The following is a 19,513-nucleotide window of genomic DNA, read 5'->3' on the forward strand; positions in this document are numbered from 1 at the left end:
GCTCGTTGCTTCGATTATGGTGGGGAGCCTACTCTAGTTGCCTCATCTCGAATCGGTAGCCGAGTAAAATCTTCCATTGTGGTTGTCTGACACTCATTGTCAGACCTACTTTCGACCTTTCCCTTCTGGGGCTACGACCGCTCCATCTACAGAGAGACCACTCTCGGTTTTAGTATCACCAGGTGGGAAACCAATTTCAGTGTTTGGACACTTGATACGGACTTTTAGCGACTGAAACTTATGCACAAATAGATTTTTTCAAGTCGAATTTTGGCCTTCCGATCTCTAAAAGCTGCCGTTTCAGTATGGAATAAGGTGATTATTCCATACCTGGGCGGCATCGCAAACACAGATTTGATCCGAAGGGGCCGGCTTGCGATACCAAAAGCGAACATGTTTTGTGTTGCCTGATGGAAAGTCGACGTGGACTGCATCAATGCGCGATACCTCCGCGATGACCTCATGTGATTTGTAATCCTTAGACTCGATCTCTATCAAGCGTTTCAGCACTAGGGCAGGCCCCGAAAGCGACCAGATACCTTGCTCATGTCTCCAAGCGAGTAGCACATCAAGTGCCTCTCTCCTAGTGGTCCAGTCACGGCATTTAAATGCACAGAAGAACAAGGGTGTCACGATAGCTGACCAAGCCCAAGAACTTGATAAAGCTCCGTTGGTCAAATATCTTCCTAATTCCACCGTGCGTTCAAAGTGGGGCAAATGATCGTCATATCTCATCTCTCCTTCTTCAAGTCGGCCATCGGTGAGGAATTTGATAAGGACAACCTCGCGCCATACGTCTAGAATGGCTATGGTTTCACGGTTTTGTTGGGACAATGCGCCGCTTCTATTCAAGATCAAAGCTTTCCAATGATCAAGACGTTGCAATAGCGCAGAAGAAGCGCAGGCAACAGGCTGGCCCGGGAGTCGCTGTGGTTTCATCTGCAAGGTCAACCATCCGAGAATGAGCAAGATGCCGCACGCGTCTTCGGGTGTCTCAACCACGATGTTAGGCTGATAGTTCACGGCAAGGTGCAAGGGATACGAATAATTCTCCAATCCCCCATCGGGCCCGACTAGAGGAAGCCAATCCAGATGTAGCTGACTAAAACTCTTCAAAATAACAAGCCCAACGGGACTGTTGTCCATTTGAAGCCTCTGCCATCCATGGAGCAAACCAAGCCCAGAACGGATGTGGCATCCACAAGCACGAGCATCACCTTGGCCAAAAGCGAACGAGAGCAATATGCCGCATGAGATCAACACCGCTTCCATTCGTTGCCGTCTGGATACACTAGCTCCAAAATTCGCTTGCAGATACGCGAATGCTTTGCTACATTGATGAAGAGCAAACGAAGGGTCTTGATCGCCACGTACAGAGTGATATTTCGCGAGACTGTCCCAGTGGAGAGCGCTGATGCCAATGGCAGAATGGCGGACAGCAGGCTGGACCTCGCTCGCCTGGTGAACCAGCCGTCCCCAGAACTCCTCACCGAAGAATTTTGCGTTGGTTCGCGCAGTGACGTGGCGGAAAAACACGAGAAACCATCGCTCCTTGGGAGTCAGGTCAGCCTGACTGGGGTCCGCTAGCGGGGCCAGCGAGCGATATTCAGGTCTGATCCTAATTACTAGTTGTGCTGTCTGTGTGGTTCTCGATGCGCTGCTGGAAGAAGATCCAGTTGTATCAGATGCATCAGTCGTGCGGGCCGGAGCCAAAGCTTTGTATTCTGGAAAGGAGGTTTTCAGAGGAGCATAACCGTCGCAACGTCTACCAGTGGTCGTACATCTAAAAGTGCGTCAGGCAGATGGAACAGATTATCGGGGGAGCGCGATGGTTGTCATACCGGACACATGCCGGTTTAGTCTCGTCGCATTTGACTCGCCTTGCCCTGGATGACATTAGGAATTTTGACTGGAAATAATTGTCCCAATTTACATCTCACTCACTTGCAAGTGATGCAGCCGGTACGTACTTTAGGCTTGCTGGAACGAGTCTTTTTCGGCGTGGCAGAGACATCATCACTCATCTTTCAAATTCTTAAAATATGAGACCTGAGTTAATCTCCTCTCACAGCTATGCGGACAGTTGAGGGATGGTCGCGGCACGTCGCGACTCGTTCTTCCCTATACGCAGCTATGGTCAATCTTATAGAGTAGCCAATTGCTAGGGATCGAGGTATCGAATGAGGGTGTAATGAGTAGTCCTAGTATCAGTGTTATTGACGTGTAATGTAGTTCAGTTGACCCACTCAACCCACTCAAACGGTCTATAGATTCGTACGCGGCTAGAGTGGGAGAAAATTCGAGCGAAAACGACAGTAACTAAGCATATCGAGGCGTGATATATATCTAAAACCGCTTACCGGATCAAGTGTACGTAGGCCCACTAGTCACAAAATATTTGCTCTGGCTGCTTTCGGTGATATATATTGATAGGAAGTTTGAAAATATGAGGACTCGGCGGGCGACGTTGTGTACAGAGCGGGAGCTAAACGTAGGAGGGTCCGAACCCCCTCCCACAACACGCCAAATATAGTATTTTTGCCCATCGAGCAGGGAGGCGGTGAGGGGAAGGAAGGCGGGTTTTGCCAAGGCTAGCTCCTACGGGTAGACTATACCCCATTCGGCTATCTAGCCTAGGCATATTTTGGTAATCTTAGTAATCTAGCATCTAAGGGCCTAACTTCGTTATAGGCCCTATTCCAACATCGTTGGCTGTATTTTTTTTCGCAGATTGCAGAAGCAGCGCAGGCAGATTTATCAGCTGGCTTGGAGGTTTCAGTCCAACCAAACAACTCTCACAATGTACGGCCGTCGACCAAGACTTAGTGTTCACGCTCATGTGTTACGCGCTACTAACTGGTTAACGTAAAATGTGCGTTATCGTAACGTACCTCTCTCGTAATCTCCGACGATCTATCTCGCAATCGTACCGTTGCCTGCTCTGGCCTTACACGGGCTCGGTGTTAGGGAATAACTACTTGTACAGGGTAGAAAGCCTGTCGACTAGGTAGGAAGATAAAACGTCAAGTAAGGAAAGCAAAACACTGTTTCTTGCTATCATAGATCTCTCTATAATCCTCAATTTATGTACAAGCTTCAACACTTTCCTATATAACTAAAGCAAAGACAATAGATCAAATTACAATATACGGTCTGACGTAGCCCCCACGTAACAGAGGTAAGCAAAGGCTATAGGGAAGAGGGGTTCACGAATCCCTAATGGAAGGGCACCGAACCCTTAGGGCCTTATAGGTCATGTATCTATGTTAGGGAGAAGTGGGACTGTTATTATGAAGCCTGACCGATAAGGTGTCGAACTAACACCTAAGGTATGGAGTTAGGAATAGCCTCATGTTGCAATATTATATGACACTCGGATCTATAGAGTAGACCGAAGACGTATACAGTTGAAGGGCGCCTAGTCAGTCGACGAAGTAGTTATGTGATAACTACTAAGTGTTCCTCCTAGTTATAGTGTATATCCTTATATTATACTATAGGGTTACTACGTTACTAAAGATAGTCGATTGTTAAGCTTAAATATAACTATAAGTAATAATATATAAATTAACGCGAAGAACTAAATATAAATAGGTGAATAAGCGTCCTTATATATCCAGTCCTTCATATCCTAGGATATGCTCGGGGCCTATCCTAGGCTATGTTCCGATCATAGCCCTAGCTATGATGTCACGTGACCTCAGGTGTTATTGCCTGAGTTCGTCCTTGCCCTCGTTAGCTAGCAAGGTTCCCGACACCGCCTTGTTGCAGAATCCATTGGTTCAGGCGTGTCCATTTTTAGCAGTCTAGGGGTGGGGTCTGTAAAAGTAGGATAGTGTATACGGACTAGTGTATATAGGATATAGGAGTTGTAATACGGGAGATACGGAGGTCGGGCGGTAAGATTCTGCTACTATATAATGTCAATATAGTAGGATACGGTATCGGCTAGGAAAGCTAGGATCCAATGGAACGAGATGCTCAATATAGTGATGTATTGGGTGACTGAACTATCTAAGTGTATGGGCGGGGGAATGTTGAATATCCCCTACCTCGCTGTCTAGCGTGTTACGGCGCTGGGTTCCGAGTATACCCGGGATACCATACAAAACACGTAGCAAATCGAGTATCCCTGTAATATCCTGACGCGCATAGAGATATGTGGGTCTCGCCCGTATTATGCAGTCTTCCTTCTCGACATATAACCTTATTATCAATCTACGGGATAAGGCGGGCGGTGTAGTTCTACCTTATTATCACTCTGCAAGATAAGGCCGGTAGTTCTCCGCCCGTATATAGGAAAGCTGTGTAGGGGTTGTATGTTGGAAGCTGCTTAACTTGTTAACAGGTATTTTTGCTAAGGCTACTAGTGCATATAGTTGGTGCACTCGGCTCCGCTAGGACACGCGGGACTAGCCGCGGAGGCGGATCCCTTCTTTCGTTTATCTTTCCTTTGTCTTTCGATTTCATCTGTTCGTTCTAGCGTTACGCTAGCCCTTGCCTTGATAGCAACTTTTTATGCGCACTAGGCTGGCACTAGAAGGCGCAAATCCCTGCATAGCACCTTGTATATAGAGGAAGCTCCATCAGGAATAATATTATTGATTGATTGATTGATATAATGTGATCTATCATCTTCTCGTTGGCCATGAAGATATCTAGTAGAGAAAGAGAGATTATGATAACGAAGAGGATATTCCGAGAAGATGTTCTGTCAAGGCATTGCAATCCAATCTGTGTTTCCAACCTATTTATATTCATAGAGATTATTCATTCTGTAAGCGAATCCTCTTCGAATTGGGACCGTTTATGACCAAATGGCGATTATCGACGCGTGAGGTTGTTCCCGAAGCACGCGCGTGGAGGATAATAGCTTCGCTGTTACGTTGAACGATTTGATTTGGCCCTGCTTAATATTGCAGGGGGTGTATTGGATTCTGCCCCCCTGATTAACCGATTTTAGCCAGGATTCGGAGCGTTCTGGTGGGGCTATTAGGTCGGCCGTGGATTACATTACCCATTTCCAACAACGCCTGAGGTAACCTTTACCCCTTTTACGCACTAATCACAGTGACGAACAGGCTCCGCGTAACTGAACTGTAATGGCGGGACAGGTCGTTGCAGTCGAACGGAGTCTTTGCTACGGGTGCACGGACGAAAAGCGTGAAATGGCCGACCACAGGAGACTTCCCGCTGAGATTCTCCGAAGTCTTTGTTTACTAGCATTCTTAGTTTGGGGGGCGCCAAGATTTCCTGCTAAGTCTTTTTTAACCACAAGACCCCCATGGCCCGAATATGCTAAGGATGATCAACGATTATCCCCGGAATAGAAATTACGAGCTTTAGCATCAATAGAGATTTCAGCCGGGTACTGACATGATACATCATCGAAATGGACTTGTCCTCGGCACGGAACTCGCCCATCATCCACAAGGAACCAATTCCCCCACCAACTTTGATTTCCACTCTTCCAAAAGTTTCTCCACAAAATTTCGCTCATAAAAGGCTTCATTAAAATGACAAGTGAGATGTAGCTGACCCTCCCGAGTCCATAGATACGTTTGCAAAACTCGGTTAGTAATTTGAACACCTAACCACCAATCTTCAATATTCAGTGTGGTTTCAGGGCCAGGATAGGTGGTCGGCAACTGGTCGTCAATAACACCGAGCGAGCTTAGCTCAGGATGCGCGGCACCCGGTGCTCGGATCGCCACTTCTAATGACGTCGCTAGCAGAGCACCAATACTCTGCACGTAATATGGCATAATTTTAAAAAGTGGCTGCAAATCGCGCTGATAGTGTAATGCCAACATTGCAGCGATGGCGTCGTAGTTTTCATTGATACTCAAGTCAATGCTACAGGGCCGACCTGTGTGGTACAGGGCGGTCGCCCCTTGAGACCCACTCCATGGCGCCGGTATACAGTTACGTATGTCAAAGGTGTTAAAGCAGACCAGTCGACCATGCAAAGGAACCATGTAGGGACGGACAGCGACAATAAGCGCAGCTTGAACGGCTGTTGTCACAGTTAAGCCACGGACCTTACTGGCCGCGACAAGTCTTTGAGTCAGATCTTTAGAAAGCCGGGTACTTAAGCGGCACGAATTTTTTGGTCGGGTATTCGGCAGGGTCTGGATGATTGAAGCGGGTTCAGGCCCGATAGTAAGAACGGACAATTCGGTTTCTGTGGCCCTTTTCATTTCGTCCGTAATTTCGAGCGATATGCCTACCGCCTCATCCAAGCTTGGAGGTATGCGTGAAAATTCCGAGCCGTCAAATTCCAGGGCAGGCTGAGGGCCTTGAGCTAGCAGAGTCAAAAAGTCACGCTGTATCAGTATCATGCCTCTTCCATCAGTGCGCCAGTGCGGTGTTCTGAATAATAGCTCCCTTGACAAGGGTAGATAATGAAGCGTGAATAGGGAAGATGGGAGAAGGTCTTCATCAAGGCTCTCAGCTGGACGAGTCTCATTGGCATGCAAAACGAGCGTGTTCTGTAGCCACTTTTCCAGTGCCTCCAGGGAAGGAACCGTATAAACCAGCCGAGTGCCTGTCTTATTAGGCTCCGATGCGATTTGTGGATGCTGGTATCGTAACACCTTCCATGACTGCTGCAAGCATGTCATAGAGGGTTCTCTTTCAAGTCGGATGACACTAGAGATGAGATACTGTTCCTTCTGAAAATGCACGCCAGTTGCTGCTATGCTGCGATATAGAAGCTCAAGTGTATCGAACGGACGTTCGTACTGGTCAAATTTGGCCTGCTGGAATGGCATTTGATGAAGAAATTGCGAAAAAGAGAAAGCTATCACGGTCAAACAATTCAGCGATTAAGATAAGAAATCTTACGGAACTGGAGGAAAGGGAACTGGAGGAAACACGCTGGCGATTTCCCACCAAAAAGGGATTGCCACGGATTGCGCACGTCATGCTCCACCGAACGCTCCGAGAAGAAACCACGGCAAGCTATCAGCCATAATCACGGTTTCTCTGGATTTTTGTAGGGTCCATTTCGGTGAAGCGATTTCGTGTAACTATACGTCATTGGTAGGCAAATTCTTAGCCAAGCTAACAGCGATGATGTCAGGCCCCCCATTTATCTCGCACAGCCAACGAAAATCGATTGTGTGCGTTACATCAGTACTTATGGTATGATATTTTACTTCAAATACCGCGGTTTTAAGGCCACTCAGCAAACATATGTAATCGTCATCCAAAAAAGCTTTTCGCGATTTTTTGGCAGGAAAGCAAGCGTCCCAAAGGGGTCCAGATTAATAGTGACCAGACAGCTGAAGGGGAGAACGCCAAAGCACCGCCGAGCATCGAGAAGCGAGATCCCGGGAGTGTATAGACCAATCCGAAATGCCTGGGCTAATCCGGAGTAACTCTCATAAAATGAGGAGAATCAGGAGCAATCAGGTGCCTAGATGTGGATAAAACAAGAAATATTACTTTCTTTGACGAGCGGAGATAAGAATTAGTTGGAGTATTGATTGTCTAGTCGTGTTCTAGCGGGCTTCCTGTGGATGATCTGCTAGTCAACAAGCTTAAGATGGGTCGCTTTGACTCTGTCGCGTCCTACGACCAAGTCTACCGTGGCACGCCTAATTTGGCGGTGTAGACCAAATAAAGAGCATTATCCCCCCTGCTCTTTCTCGTTCATACTTTTGCATTTTAAGAGTGCCTAACGAATCTAGCGATATGTCAGGAAAGCTCACATGGTTCGTAACGGGTTGCTCCTCTGGTTTGGGAGAATGTCTAGTACGGTCAATCCTAGCGGCGGTAAGCTACTGTATTCTTCTCTTCATATATTCACCTTCTTAAAATTTAGATCAGGGCGATCAGGTAATTGCATCAGCTCGAGCACAAAAAGAAAATGGTCTTGATCGCATAGCTTCACTTAAAGAGGCAGGAGCCGCTGTGATGGAGTTAGACGTCACGGCATCAGCAGAAGTCCTCAATGCAAAAGTTGCAGAAGCATGGGCAATGTATGGGAAAATTGACGTTCTGGTCAACAATGCTGCCTACATTGACGCCGGTGTATTCGAAGAAATTGAGTGAGTGGTCAACCGAACATGAGAAGTGAACGTCTAAAACCTGACATCGGTTCCAGTGAAGAATACTTGATCCAGGCCATCCGCAGCAATGCCCTTGGCCCTCTCAACCTGACACGCGCCTTACTTCCATACATGCGGGGTAGACGGACTGGGACTATTCTGTTCATGTCATCAGTGGGTGTCTACTATGGTGCGCCAGGCGCCAGCGCATACGCAGCCTCGAAGGGTCTACTTGAAGGTCTAGTGCCTAACCTCGGTCTGGAAATCGAGCCATTTGGTCTTCGAACCTGCATGGTCACGCCTGGCTACTTTCGTACTAGTGTCATGACACCAGGCAACATTCTGTACCGAGCACCGAACCCATTACATGAATATGGGAACTTGAATTTGTTGATTAAGGCAGGTTGTAATGCTGCGGACGGGAACCAGCCCGGGGATCCTCTCAAAGCGGCTACTTTGATCGTGGAAGCTGTCAGAGGTCAGGGTCGATGCACTGGCAAAGAACTTCCCTTTAGGCTTCCAGTGGGTCCCGACGCAATAACTGCGATAAGAGAAAATTCGTTCGCAAAGCTAAGGATCTGTGATGAGTGGGAGGTTTTTGCATCCAACACCAATTTTTGAAAACCGTCACACACAATTACATGACATGCTATTGCAGTTCAAACTAGCTTACAACCGGAAAGGGGCGGCAAAAAAGAGAAGCAATAACTCCATTGATGAAAATTTGCAAGCCTATACGAAAAGGTCGGAAAGCAAACCCGAAAAGTCATGATCGAAGTGATGTTGGGTTACAGAGTAGTAGTAGTAGTAGTAGTAGGATTAATTTACACTGACCGCTCGCCGAAGCGATATGCAGTATACAACAACTATATATCCGAGTGTGTACATTTAGAATGGTCCACTTCCTGACATGAACTTAGAGCCTCGTTACAAGCTGAGACTTCCTCCCCTTACGCTGGCTTCTTGTGGTTTTGCCCATCCTATCAGCGGGCGTCGGCGGCAACCCTGCGATCTAGAATCTACAGTATCTAAACAAGTAACAGAGACCGCTCACAGTTGTTGCGGCAGGTGCCATCTGGCACGGAGGAAGTCTCTTGCGCTATCACTTCATCTCAATGTGGGTGAGAGAGCAATTTTGCAAGGTGGAATAAACGAACCATCCACTTGTAGAAACAGGATAGGTGAGAGCGCTGAGATGCCAACCGGGGGCCAGGTGCCGGCTTTCGCCCCGAATCCGTCTCCAATGGCTCGAACCAATCTCTCAGCCTCACCTTGAGTGAGTGGTGTTGCTGCCCTCCCGCAGTAAAAGAATGCGAACCTTTATATAGCCCTGAAATTTTTTGGCAGGTCTTGCGCACCAGTAAATCCTCATTTGGTTTTACAAATCCGTACCATGTTCATGGAACCGAGAAGGCTCCCTGGAGCTCACAATCGTTGTCCTCGATTGAACACGTTGCCTTCAATATTATTCAGTTGGCTCCAGGAGCTGTCTACGATCAGTTTTTCGATTGATGGATTTAGGCCGAGATCCGTTTAGATGAGGGAAGAAAGTGCGTCAGGGTCCAAGGCCTACATTTCAAGCTCGTACGGTTTGGCTCGTTTTCAAAACCCTTCATTGTATGGTGAAATCAGATAAAGAGCCATTAAAATATCGGAGAGGGTGGCTGCAGGAGTTCAAAGTCCATTAATTGTTTGATAAACTCTCGTCGGCCTGTATGACCGTGATGCATCCCCCATTCTATCGGACCATCCCCGGATTGTTTGAATTAGACGATGGATTTTTTTGGCTCCAGTACTCGCTATAGTTTACCGGCATTTGAAATGCATCAATAATATCTATCCGAGGAGCCCTCAATGTTCCCCAGCTTCTGAATCGCAGTGTGCCTGCAAGGCAGGCAATTTCACAACGCCATTCAAGCCGAGCATCTCTCTGCTTTTGAACAAGGCGCAAGTGAGCAAAGCATGGTCCCTGAAATGTGCCCTCATTGTACTATTATACCTTGCTAGCTTATTTGGCAACTTGGCTCGACACGCGTCAGGCGGAAAATGAATGTCGAACTTTTATCTACGGTCTGACTCGGGCCACTTTCTTCTCTCGGCCCTAGAGTAACATATCGCTATAAGCAACTACTGGATATTGGTATAATTGGTGCTCAATATCATCCGCATGTCATAAAGGACCAGAGTCCTATGTAGTGTGGAAGGTGTGATGATTGTTATGTATATCAAACTACTGTCTGACACCTACTGCCTTAGACATCTATGACGTCATGTAAATCTCCCATGGGATAGAATTATTGGGGACCGAATTTAGAGAACTAAATAAAAGAATCGCCGTTGAGAGCGACTCACTGCCTGAAAGGGTTCAGTAGTAATGGCGAGTAACAAGGCAGGTATTCCAAGTTGAACAGGCTTACCATACCAAAAACATGAATAATGAGAGACGAGTAGGTCGTCACCGAACCGGCGAATTATTGGTAGTTATATACCATATCTCAGCAAGTACCAGTAAGAATCAAAGCCCTGACACCTGAATAGAAGCAAGAAAACGAATTCCATTCTCTTCATTCAACCAAAGTACTAGTTGCACCAGTCGTTCTTATCATTTCCGCCATCATGACAGCCTTTTTGGCAATATGTCTTGAAAGTGATTTCACCACCTGGACCGCCGGTGCACAGGAAAAAGCTGTCTCGTACATGCGAGGTATCGGTAGGTTGGTTGGCAGCAATGAGGGCTTCATTGATCTGCTCAAGGTAGTTACCTGAGCTGCTATATTAGCGAAATGCGGGTAATTTGAAGGGGCAGATTGATTAGTGTAACCCTTCGAACACTCACCTCTGTTGAGAAGATTGTATCCACAATAGCGGATTCCGGGCTGACAGTTGTCGGCAAGACATAAAGGTAGGCCAGCAGCCATGATGGCAACTGAGACAAGTGCAAACATAACCATTGTGCTTGTATGATAAGACGGGTTGTTGGCTTGGAGAGAGACTATATTCAGAAAGAAATGTGCTTTTGGGAATTGTTAGACGAAGAACCAAGCTGTTTATATATCTGGAGATGTAATTTTTTAATCAAATTTTTTTTAAACAGGGTCGTATTCTGAAAAAGGATTGATCCTCATTTCCTTGGGAACGTTGCACTAGATTGCACCACCAACTATGCTTAGGCGTGTGGAATTCTAGGTAAGTCGTCAACTACCCCCCTTCCCTTTTAGCATCCTGTACAGCAAATCCGGCCCCGGTGAGCTTCTGAAAAGAAAACAGGGTCCACTAACCGAAGCATGCCTAAAAGGGATGATTACAATTGCATTCTATGCTGGCGGCCTTACAGCCCAAAAATGCACCTAAAAGACAATCCCACTGGCTGGCTGTCCATAATGAAGGTGGTTTCCACTAGACTTCGGAAAAACATAATTACTTATAGTTATATTCAAGACTTAATAAACAACTATCTTTAGTAACTTAGATACTTCTATAGTATAATATAAGGATATACCCTATAACTAGGAGGAATACTTAGTAGTTATTATATAACTACTTCGTCGACTAACTAGGCGCCCTTTAACTATATACATCTTCGGTCTACTCTATAGATCCGAGCCTATATAAGGCTAGAGTAGGCAATAGTACGATTATAAGATAGATCGTCGGAGCTTACGAGAGAGGTATATTACGATAACGTATATAATATGTTAACTAGTTAGTAGCGCGTAATAATAAGCCGCCTATCGATTACTAAATATCTTGTTTATTAGAAAGGCTAATCCGCTAAGAAGGATTAGTAGGTAGCGAAGGAAGATATCGCTGCTAACGATCTTATCGCTAAGTTCGAAGCTATTAGACCCTCTAATTAATAATCTATATTCCCTATATTTATCCTATAGGCCTAAGCCCTATACCTCTTACCTATTCCTTATATAATAACCTAACTTTATACCTGCTCCTATCTATCTTACTATCACTACTCTCCTTCCTATTATCTTATCTTATTAATATCCTACTTTATTATTATTATCTTCCCTGTTATTATATAGTTATATCTACCCCGACCCCTAAGCGGCGCTACTATATAACTAATATATCTATAGTATTAACTAAGCCGGAAGGCTTACTATCTAAGATACTATCCTAATCGAGACTGTCATATGATATTGCAGCGTGAAGCTATTCCTAACTTCACGCCTCAGGTGTCAGTTCGACACCTTACCGGTCAGGCTTCGTTATAATAGCCCTACTTCTCCCTAACATAGATATATGACCTATAAGGCCCTAAGGGTTCGGTGCCCTTCCATTAGGGATTCGTGAACCCCTCTTCTTTGTAGCCTTTGCTTACCTCTGTTATATAGGGGCCACGTTAGACCGTATGTTATAATATAATCTATCGTCTTTGCTTGGTTATATAGGAAAAGTATTGAAGCTTGTACATAAATTGAGGATTATAGAGAGATCTATAATAGTAAGAAAAAGTGTTTTGCTTTCCTTACTTGACGTTTATCTTCCTACCTAGTCGACAGGCTTTCTACCCTATATAAGTAGTTATTCTCTAACAGAGACCTACCTATAACCGCGAGCTTACCGATACCCTATATATAGCTACTAATCTATAAGAGACCCAAGACTAGATTAATAAGTAGATCTAAGGGTAGAACTCTAAGCTACTAAAAGTATTAGCTCTCCCTCCCTATACCGCGATAATAATAATAGCTATAGGTAAAAAATAGCTACCTCCTAAAAGTATTAAGCTCTCTAATAAATATATTAATATAGTTACTAAATTCCTATCTATTAAATAGAGGAAATAGTATAACTAGACTAAGGACTTTAATAATACTAGTAAAATCTATACTAACTATACCTTACTAGCTCTAAGCTCTCTTCTTATTATATTTAATATCCTATTTATTCTAGTTTTCCCTAGATATTATATTCTTACTAGTCCTTAAGCCTCTAAAAAGTATAGTACTTTATCTAATATTAAGAATAATATAACTACTAAGGTAGCTAGTACTAACTAGCTAGTTAGCCTAGTTATTACCTCTAAAGTATTTATTAATAAATTAAGAAATCTTATCTATATATACTATAATACTCTAGTATAATAGAACCGCTCTCTAGTTTATTAGTATAGCTAATTATTCTAACTATTATATAAGCTCAAAGCTATAACCTATATCTCTACTAGCTCTAAGATAAGCCTATATCTATACTTAGCTAGACCCTATTAAGAATACTCTCCTCGAATAAGCGCTTATCGAAGCTAATCCTATTCTATATAATATCTTTAATAAGGTCTACTAAGCTTAATAAACCTTCCCTAAGGCTATCGATATAAGCTACTATCTAATCCTAATTAAGAACCTATAGCTCTTTAGGAAAGCTTAAGCGGAAATCGAAAAAGCTAGACTCCTACTACGCTATCTACCTCTAAGCCTAGATAGATATTTCCGCTAAGATTAAGGACCTCTACCTAGCTATAAAAATAATTGATACTAGACTATCTCTAGCCTTTCTAACACTACTAAAAGACCCTTATAGTCCTAAAGTAGGCCTACTAAGGCCCTATAGAGATTCTATTATAGCTCCTACTAAGCCTAGATATATCGTAGTGTTAGAGAATAACTACTTGTACAGGGTAGAAAGCCTATCGACTAGGTAGGAAGATAAACGTTAAGTAAGGAAAGCAAAACACTATTTCTTGCTATTATAGATCTCTCTATAATCCTCAATTTATGTACAAGCTTCAATACTTTTCCTATATAACCAAGCAAAGACGATAGATTATATTATAACATACGGTCTAACGTGGCCCCTATATATCAGAGATAAGCAAAGGCTATAGAGAAGAGGGGTCCACGAATCCCTAATGGAAGGGCACCGAACCCTTAGGGTCTTGTAGGTCATGTATCCTTGTTAGGGGGACGTAGGGCTGTTATGACGAAGCCTGACCGATAAGGTATCGAGTTGACACCTGAGGCGTGAAGTTGGGAATAGCTTCATGTTGCAATATCATATGATACGTAGTAACTATAGTCCTATTTACCTACTCCGATACTACTAGCTATAGACTTCGCGTATATAGAATATAATAGCCTAGTACCTAACGTAGTCGACTAGATACTAGAATCTATACCCTAGGTATAACTATCTAACCCTCTTCCCGAGCTAACTATCTAAGTATAACCTACTACCCTCTCTCTATATATTCCTACCTCTATCATAGAGCCTCTTACCCCCTATCCGCCTATTTTCACTCCGCTAGCCCGTATCCCTACCCTCCTAGCGCCTATCTAAGAAGCTCTAGACCTATTCCTCTAAGTATAAGCTATTCCCTCTCCTCCGGACTATCCTCCGCTACCGGACTCCCCTATTCCCTCCCTCTCTACTAGGTTCCGAGCTAGATAATAAAGCACGCGAGGCTATACGAAAAGTAAACAAAGCGTAGGCAATTATTCAGGCTGAACCTAAAAGATACGACTATTTTTCATTACTCTATTTCGTATCAGGGACGATGCTTTAAAAAAGCGTGGCATATATTACCCTTTAAGCTAGGTCAGGTAACCCTTAGCACCTTCTTAGCTAGTCTTAGACAGAACTAATAAGATCACCTTTACATCTCCGGACACTGTCACACTATCTCAAAGTATTCCCACGTGTCAAGCGCATCGTTGAGCAGTCGACCATATTCTGGAATTCCGCCAGAGTAGTAGAGGGGGCTTCCTGAACTCGCATATCGGCAAGTAACTGTCGCGTAGAAATCTTTGTTGAAAGTGGCATTTGATTTCGTGTTCCACATGTCCATCGCCGCTGCAGTGGGCCACAGAGCATGTATTTTCTCTCTCTCCATCTTTCTGATAACTTCTGCTATCCATCTAACCTGCATATCGATACATGTGGGTAGATTGCTCTGTTCGCTTGGTGCCTGTGGCCCACATATCACGAACATGTTTGGGAAGTTTTGATGCATTATCCCCAGATAAGTACGTATGCCGTTTGCCCAGAGCTTTCCCAGTGAAGCGCCATTTATATCTGTGACTCCAAGTGCTTTCAGATTTTCGATGACTGTGGTGAATCCAATTGCAGGAATGATGATGTCATGATGTCGGAATGTGTTATCCTCTGTGATGATACCATCTCCTTTGAAAGCGGAAATTGGTGTTCGGCGAAGGTCAACGACATCGACACTTTCGCGGTTAAATTGCTCAAAATAGCCATTGTCGATTCCAGGTCTTTTTACACCAAAAGGATAGGAAGGCTCTATTGGAGCAAGGATATCCCTCTTTCGTGCGTCGTGAATTTTGGACCTTGTATTTAGTGCCCAGAAGTCATATGCCAGTCGGTTGGCAGCCTTATCTTTTGTTACATCGTTAAACCCCGAGAGCCAAAAACTGAGGGCACCACGCTGATACAGATAACGATACATCGCTTCACGTTCTTCATCCGAGACTTCAAATGTTCCTTTTTCTTGAGGCGCCCAGAGGGCTACTCCAGAGGGAGTTGTGATTCGGGACGCAATCATTTTTGCACGATCTTCATTTTTGCCTTGATAGTCAAGTCCATCGGAGGGTTGGGTGGGCATTGGTAAAGCGGTATTGTAAGAGCGCTGATACACAACCAAGGACTTTGCTCGTGGGCCCCACCCACGCCTGGACAATTTGGACTCCAGTGGAACCAGTCCCAATTACAGCAATATCTTTGCCTTCGGGGTGAATTTCATGTTGCGGCCAATTGGACGGAAAATAAACTTTGCCGTGGAACGATTTAAGGTCCTCGTCAAAAGTGTCAGGTTTCTGGGAAGTCACGCCAGTAGCGCAGATCAAGTATTTGCTGTTGAGGGTTGATCCGTTATCGAGATTGACGGCCCATGTACTTAAGTCCCTAATGAACTGCGCTCCAATAACCTTCTTCTCAAATATAACATGCTCACGAATTCCAATTTGTCGATCGCAATGATCCAAAAAGTCTCGGATCTCTTGGTGGCCTGGAAATGGATCACTCCAGGTCCAAGTCTGCCAACACTCAGGAATGTCAAGCTCGTAGGATGGTATACCAGAATCGGTTCTGGCACCTGGATACTGATTCCAATACCAGACGCCACCAATATCTTTCCCCTTTTCAATTATCGCACATTTCAGGCCAAGTTTGCGAAGGTGATATAGAGCGCTAATGCCACCAAATCCAGCGCCAATGATAATAACATCGACATCCGGACGTCGTGAATAAGCATGAGGAGTTTCGATTGTCATCGTGAAAAAGGAAAGTTGTTAAAAGGATTCAATGATAGAACAATGCTTGTTAATAGTTCTTACGGATTGATACGATAATATTCGGTTTCTCTATAACAAGAGCTGTAAACTTTACGAAGGCACCTTTATATGTGACATCTACATATAACACCCTCTTATAATCATCAACATGTATAAGTCAAATAAAAAGTCTGTGTAACAAGCAAAATCTGCACTTGGCCTGATAAAGAGTATATTTTCTCCATAGAGAAAGGTTCATTGTTGTCGCCATAAAAGACGACCACATTCGAAGATTGTCTTTCCTGAAAGAAGTCCATACATTTGATTCCGAAATTTAAATATAACCTCTCATAATCATCAACCTGTATAAAGCCGGGTCAAAAGTCTGTGTAACAAGCAAAATCTGTGCTATGCCTCATAAGGTGTACATTGTCCCTATATGGAAATGCGTTATTGCGTGAGCGGAGGGTGGCGCAGCGAAACTCTTTATGGCGTTATATGGGGAGAGGGGTCATGTGTCTCTAAACACGTCATCAGGGTCGAAAAGCATGTAGCAATGGTATATGTCACGTACATGTACCTTTCTGGTATTCTCTAACGTAATTCACTAGTGAGTCGCCACCTCTATTCCTAACACGTCCCCACGCGTCACCTGCTCTCGTCCGCTACACACCATGCCACCAAAACGTTCTGAAAAACGCTCAACATAACCATATGAGGAAGGTAGGATCCTATTACCAATTTCTGCTATTCAAAATGATTCAGCAGGCTCAGTTGCCCAAGCAGCAGCGTTATATAGTATACCTCGATCACCACTACAAGATAGGGGTGATAGTGTAAAGGGTCCACCATGGAATGCCTATATAAAATATTCCACGAAGGATCATATATGGAATCTGCCCCCGCTTGACCTGTCACATTTCTTGCATAATTCCTAAAGGGGTTCACTTGTATTTAACTTGGAATTTGAATCCCACAATCTGAATCTCTTCAAGATTCAGTCTGTTTCTAATACAGTCTCCACTGTAGATATCGCCAAAGCCCACGTTTAGGCCCGGGGACTAGGCCCACGGCCTAACCCGCATAGGCTTTAGGCCCGACCTCCCGGGCCCGAGCCTAACTATTATATGATATTGCAACATGAGGCTATTCCCAACTTCATGCCTCAGGTGTCAGTTCGACACCTTGCCGGTCAGGCTTCGTCATGACAACCCCACTCCTCCCTAACATGGATGCATAACCTACAAGGCCCTGAGGGTTCGGTGCCCTTCCATTAGGGATTCGTGAACCCCTCTCCCCTGTAGCCTTTACTTATCTTTGTTACATGTATGCCACGTTAGACCGCATATTATAATGTAATCCATCGTCTTTGCTTTGGTCATGTAGGAAAGTGTTGAAGCCTGTATATAAATTAAGGATTATAGAGAGATCCATGATAGTAAGAAATAGTGTTTTGCTTTCCTTACTTGACGTTTTATCTTCCTACCTAGTCGACAGGCTTTCTACCCTGTACAATTAGTTATTCTCTCTCTAATAGTTATATAGGAAAGTGTTGAAGCCTGTACATAAATTAAGGATTATAGAGAGATCCATGATTGTAAGAAATAGTGTTTTGCTTTCCTTACTTGACGTTCATCTTCCTACCTAGTCGACAGGCTTTCTACCCTGTACAGGTAGTTATTCTCTAACAGATTACGAGATAGATCGTCGGATCTTACGAGAGAGGTACGTTACGATAACGTTCATTTTACGTTAACCAGTTAGCAGCGCGTAACACGAAGGTCCTTATATACCTAGCCCTATTATATCCTAGCTATACTGGAGATACACCTAGGCTATAATCTAGTAATAGCTTAGCTATAATTATACGTAACCCCTATTATAGCTAGGCTATAATTGTCATATGATATTGCAACATAAAGCTATTCCCAACTTCACGCCTCAGGTGTCAACTCGACACCTTATCGGTCAGGCTTCGTCATAACAGCCCCACGTCTCCCCAACAAGGATGCATGACCTACAAGACCCTGAGGGTTCGGTGCCCTTCCATTAGGGATTCGTGGACCCCTCTTCTCTGTAGCCTTTGCTTATCTCTGACACATAGGGGCCACGTCAGACCGCATGTTATAATGTGATCCATCGTCTTTGCTTAGTCATGTGGGAAAAGTGTTGAAGCTTGTACATAAATTGAGGATTATGGAGAGATCTATGATAGCAAGAAACAGTGTTTTGCTTTCCTTACTTGACGTTTATCTTCCTACCTAGTCGACAGGCTTTCTACCCTGTACAAGTAGTTATTCTCTAACAATAATATCACGTAACTTTAGGTATTACCGCCTAAGTCTAGTTTCCTCCCTTATCGTCCGACAAGGTCTCGACACCGCCTTATTATAGAATTTATTTAATTAGGCGTATCTATTTTTAGCACCTTAGAGGTAGGCCTATAATATCCCGGTAGACTAGATCTAGTCTTATATCGATAAGATCCTTGATTTTTGTTAAGCGACTAGCTTAATTCGTATTAGATACTATAGTAGTAGGTAGATATCTTTGAAGAAGATGAATATTCATAAGAGAAACAGTACTAAGACCTAAGGTATTAATATAAACACTTCGATTCAGGATTGTAAATAACCGGGATACTACATTTTTCAAAACACACGTGACTCTTGGTGGAAGGATCCTACTGAGCCGTGTTCTGCTTATGTTCCATGTATCATATGACAGAGATTTATCTACTTGTCAGGCATCAGTCGGTCTTGAGCCCAAAACAGTTACCAGAATAGGTTTAGATAGGTACGGCCTGAAACTCTATCGCTGTCGGGATGATACATACACCTCTTCCCGGACGTAGTGTGGCTCCTTTGGGACGAAGCGGGGCTCGTCCCGCCCCACCACCCCACCACCCCACCACCTTAACTTTCCATTCCCTCATTTCCACCTGGTGTGCCACTAGACCCTGCATCTCCCATCAGCACACTGATCATCCAGCAGACGCGCGGTTCAGTGGCGTATCCCAGCCAACCTCTTTGGTGGGGTGCAGCTAGCTTTGCCCCCTGTTTCTTAGCCCATTCGATCGTTCCCGCAGGAGCCCAGCAATCTCCCGTTGAGCGCCCACATCTCTCTCCCTGCCGCTTCAGAACCGGCCTTGCCCAAATCAACAACGGCCTAATACCTCCCCCCTCCCTCCTTGCCGGCCTCTAGGATAAGAGG

General features: G+C 44.5%; 5 protein-coding genes across 5 annotated transcripts; 1 reads left to right on the plus strand and 4 right to left on the minus strand.

Moving 5' to 3' along the window:
- Nucleotides 1-300: 300 nt before the first annotated feature.
- Nucleotides 301-2,024, minus strand: N7462_000004 (Zn(II)2Cys6 transcription factor domain-containing protein; the record flags this gene model as incomplete). The annotated part of the gene is made up of 3 exons (XM_057071730.1): nt 301-1,783; nt 1,842-1,886; nt 1,945-2,024. The coding sequence occupies 3 exons, from the start codon at nt 2,022-2,024 to the stop codon at nt 301-303; spliced, it is 1,608 nt and encodes a 535-aa protein (XP_056938260.1).
- A 3,399-nt stretch (nt 2,025-5,423) lies between these two features.
- On the minus strand, nt 5,424-6,773 carry N7462_000005 (uncharacterized protein; the record flags this gene model as incomplete). The annotated part of the gene is made up of 1 exon (XM_057071731.1): nt 5,424-6,773. One exon carries the CDS (start codon nt 6,771-6,773, stop codon nt 5,424-5,426), a length of 1,350 nt encoding a protein of 449 aa, XP_056938261.1.
- A 942-nt stretch (nt 6,774-7,715) lies between these two features.
- On the plus strand, nt 7,716-8,675 carry N7462_000006 (uncharacterized protein; the record flags this gene model as incomplete). Its single annotated transcript, XM_057071732.1, has 3 exons — nt 7,716-7,779; nt 7,829-8,054; nt 8,111-8,675. 3 exons carry the CDS (start codon nt 7,716-7,718, stop codon nt 8,673-8,675), a joined length of 855 nt encoding a protein of 284 aa, XP_056938262.1.
- Nucleotides 8,676-10,634: 1,959 nt separating this feature from the next.
- N7462_000007 (uncharacterized protein) lies at nt 10,635-10,972 on the minus strand (the record flags this gene model as incomplete). The annotated part of the gene is made up of 2 exons (XM_057071733.1): nt 10,635-10,816; nt 10,891-10,972. 2 exons carry the CDS (start codon nt 10,970-10,972, stop codon nt 10,635-10,637), a joined length of 264 nt encoding a protein of 87 aa, XP_056938263.1.
- Nucleotides 10,973-14,926: 3,954 nt separating this feature from the next.
- Nucleotides 14,927-16,300, minus strand: N7462_000008 (FAD/NAD(P)-binding domain-containing protein; the record flags this gene model as incomplete). The annotated part of the gene is made up of 3 exons (XM_057071734.1): nt 14,927-14,976; nt 15,039-15,657; nt 15,740-16,300. 3 exons carry the CDS (start codon nt 16,298-16,300, stop codon nt 14,927-14,929), a joined length of 1,230 nt encoding a protein of 409 aa, XP_056938264.1.
- Nucleotides 16,301-19,513: the final 3,213 nt, after the last annotated feature.

The sequence above is a fragment of the Penicillium macrosclerotiorum genome (genome assembly GCF_028827735.1).
Source record: "Penicillium macrosclerotiorum strain IBT 26536 chromosome Unknown utg000001l_segment0_segment0, whole genome shotgun sequence".
In the NCBI taxonomy this organism is placed as follows: Eukaryota; Fungi; Ascomycota; class Eurotiomycetes; order Eurotiales; family Aspergillaceae; genus Penicillium; species Penicillium macrosclerotiorum.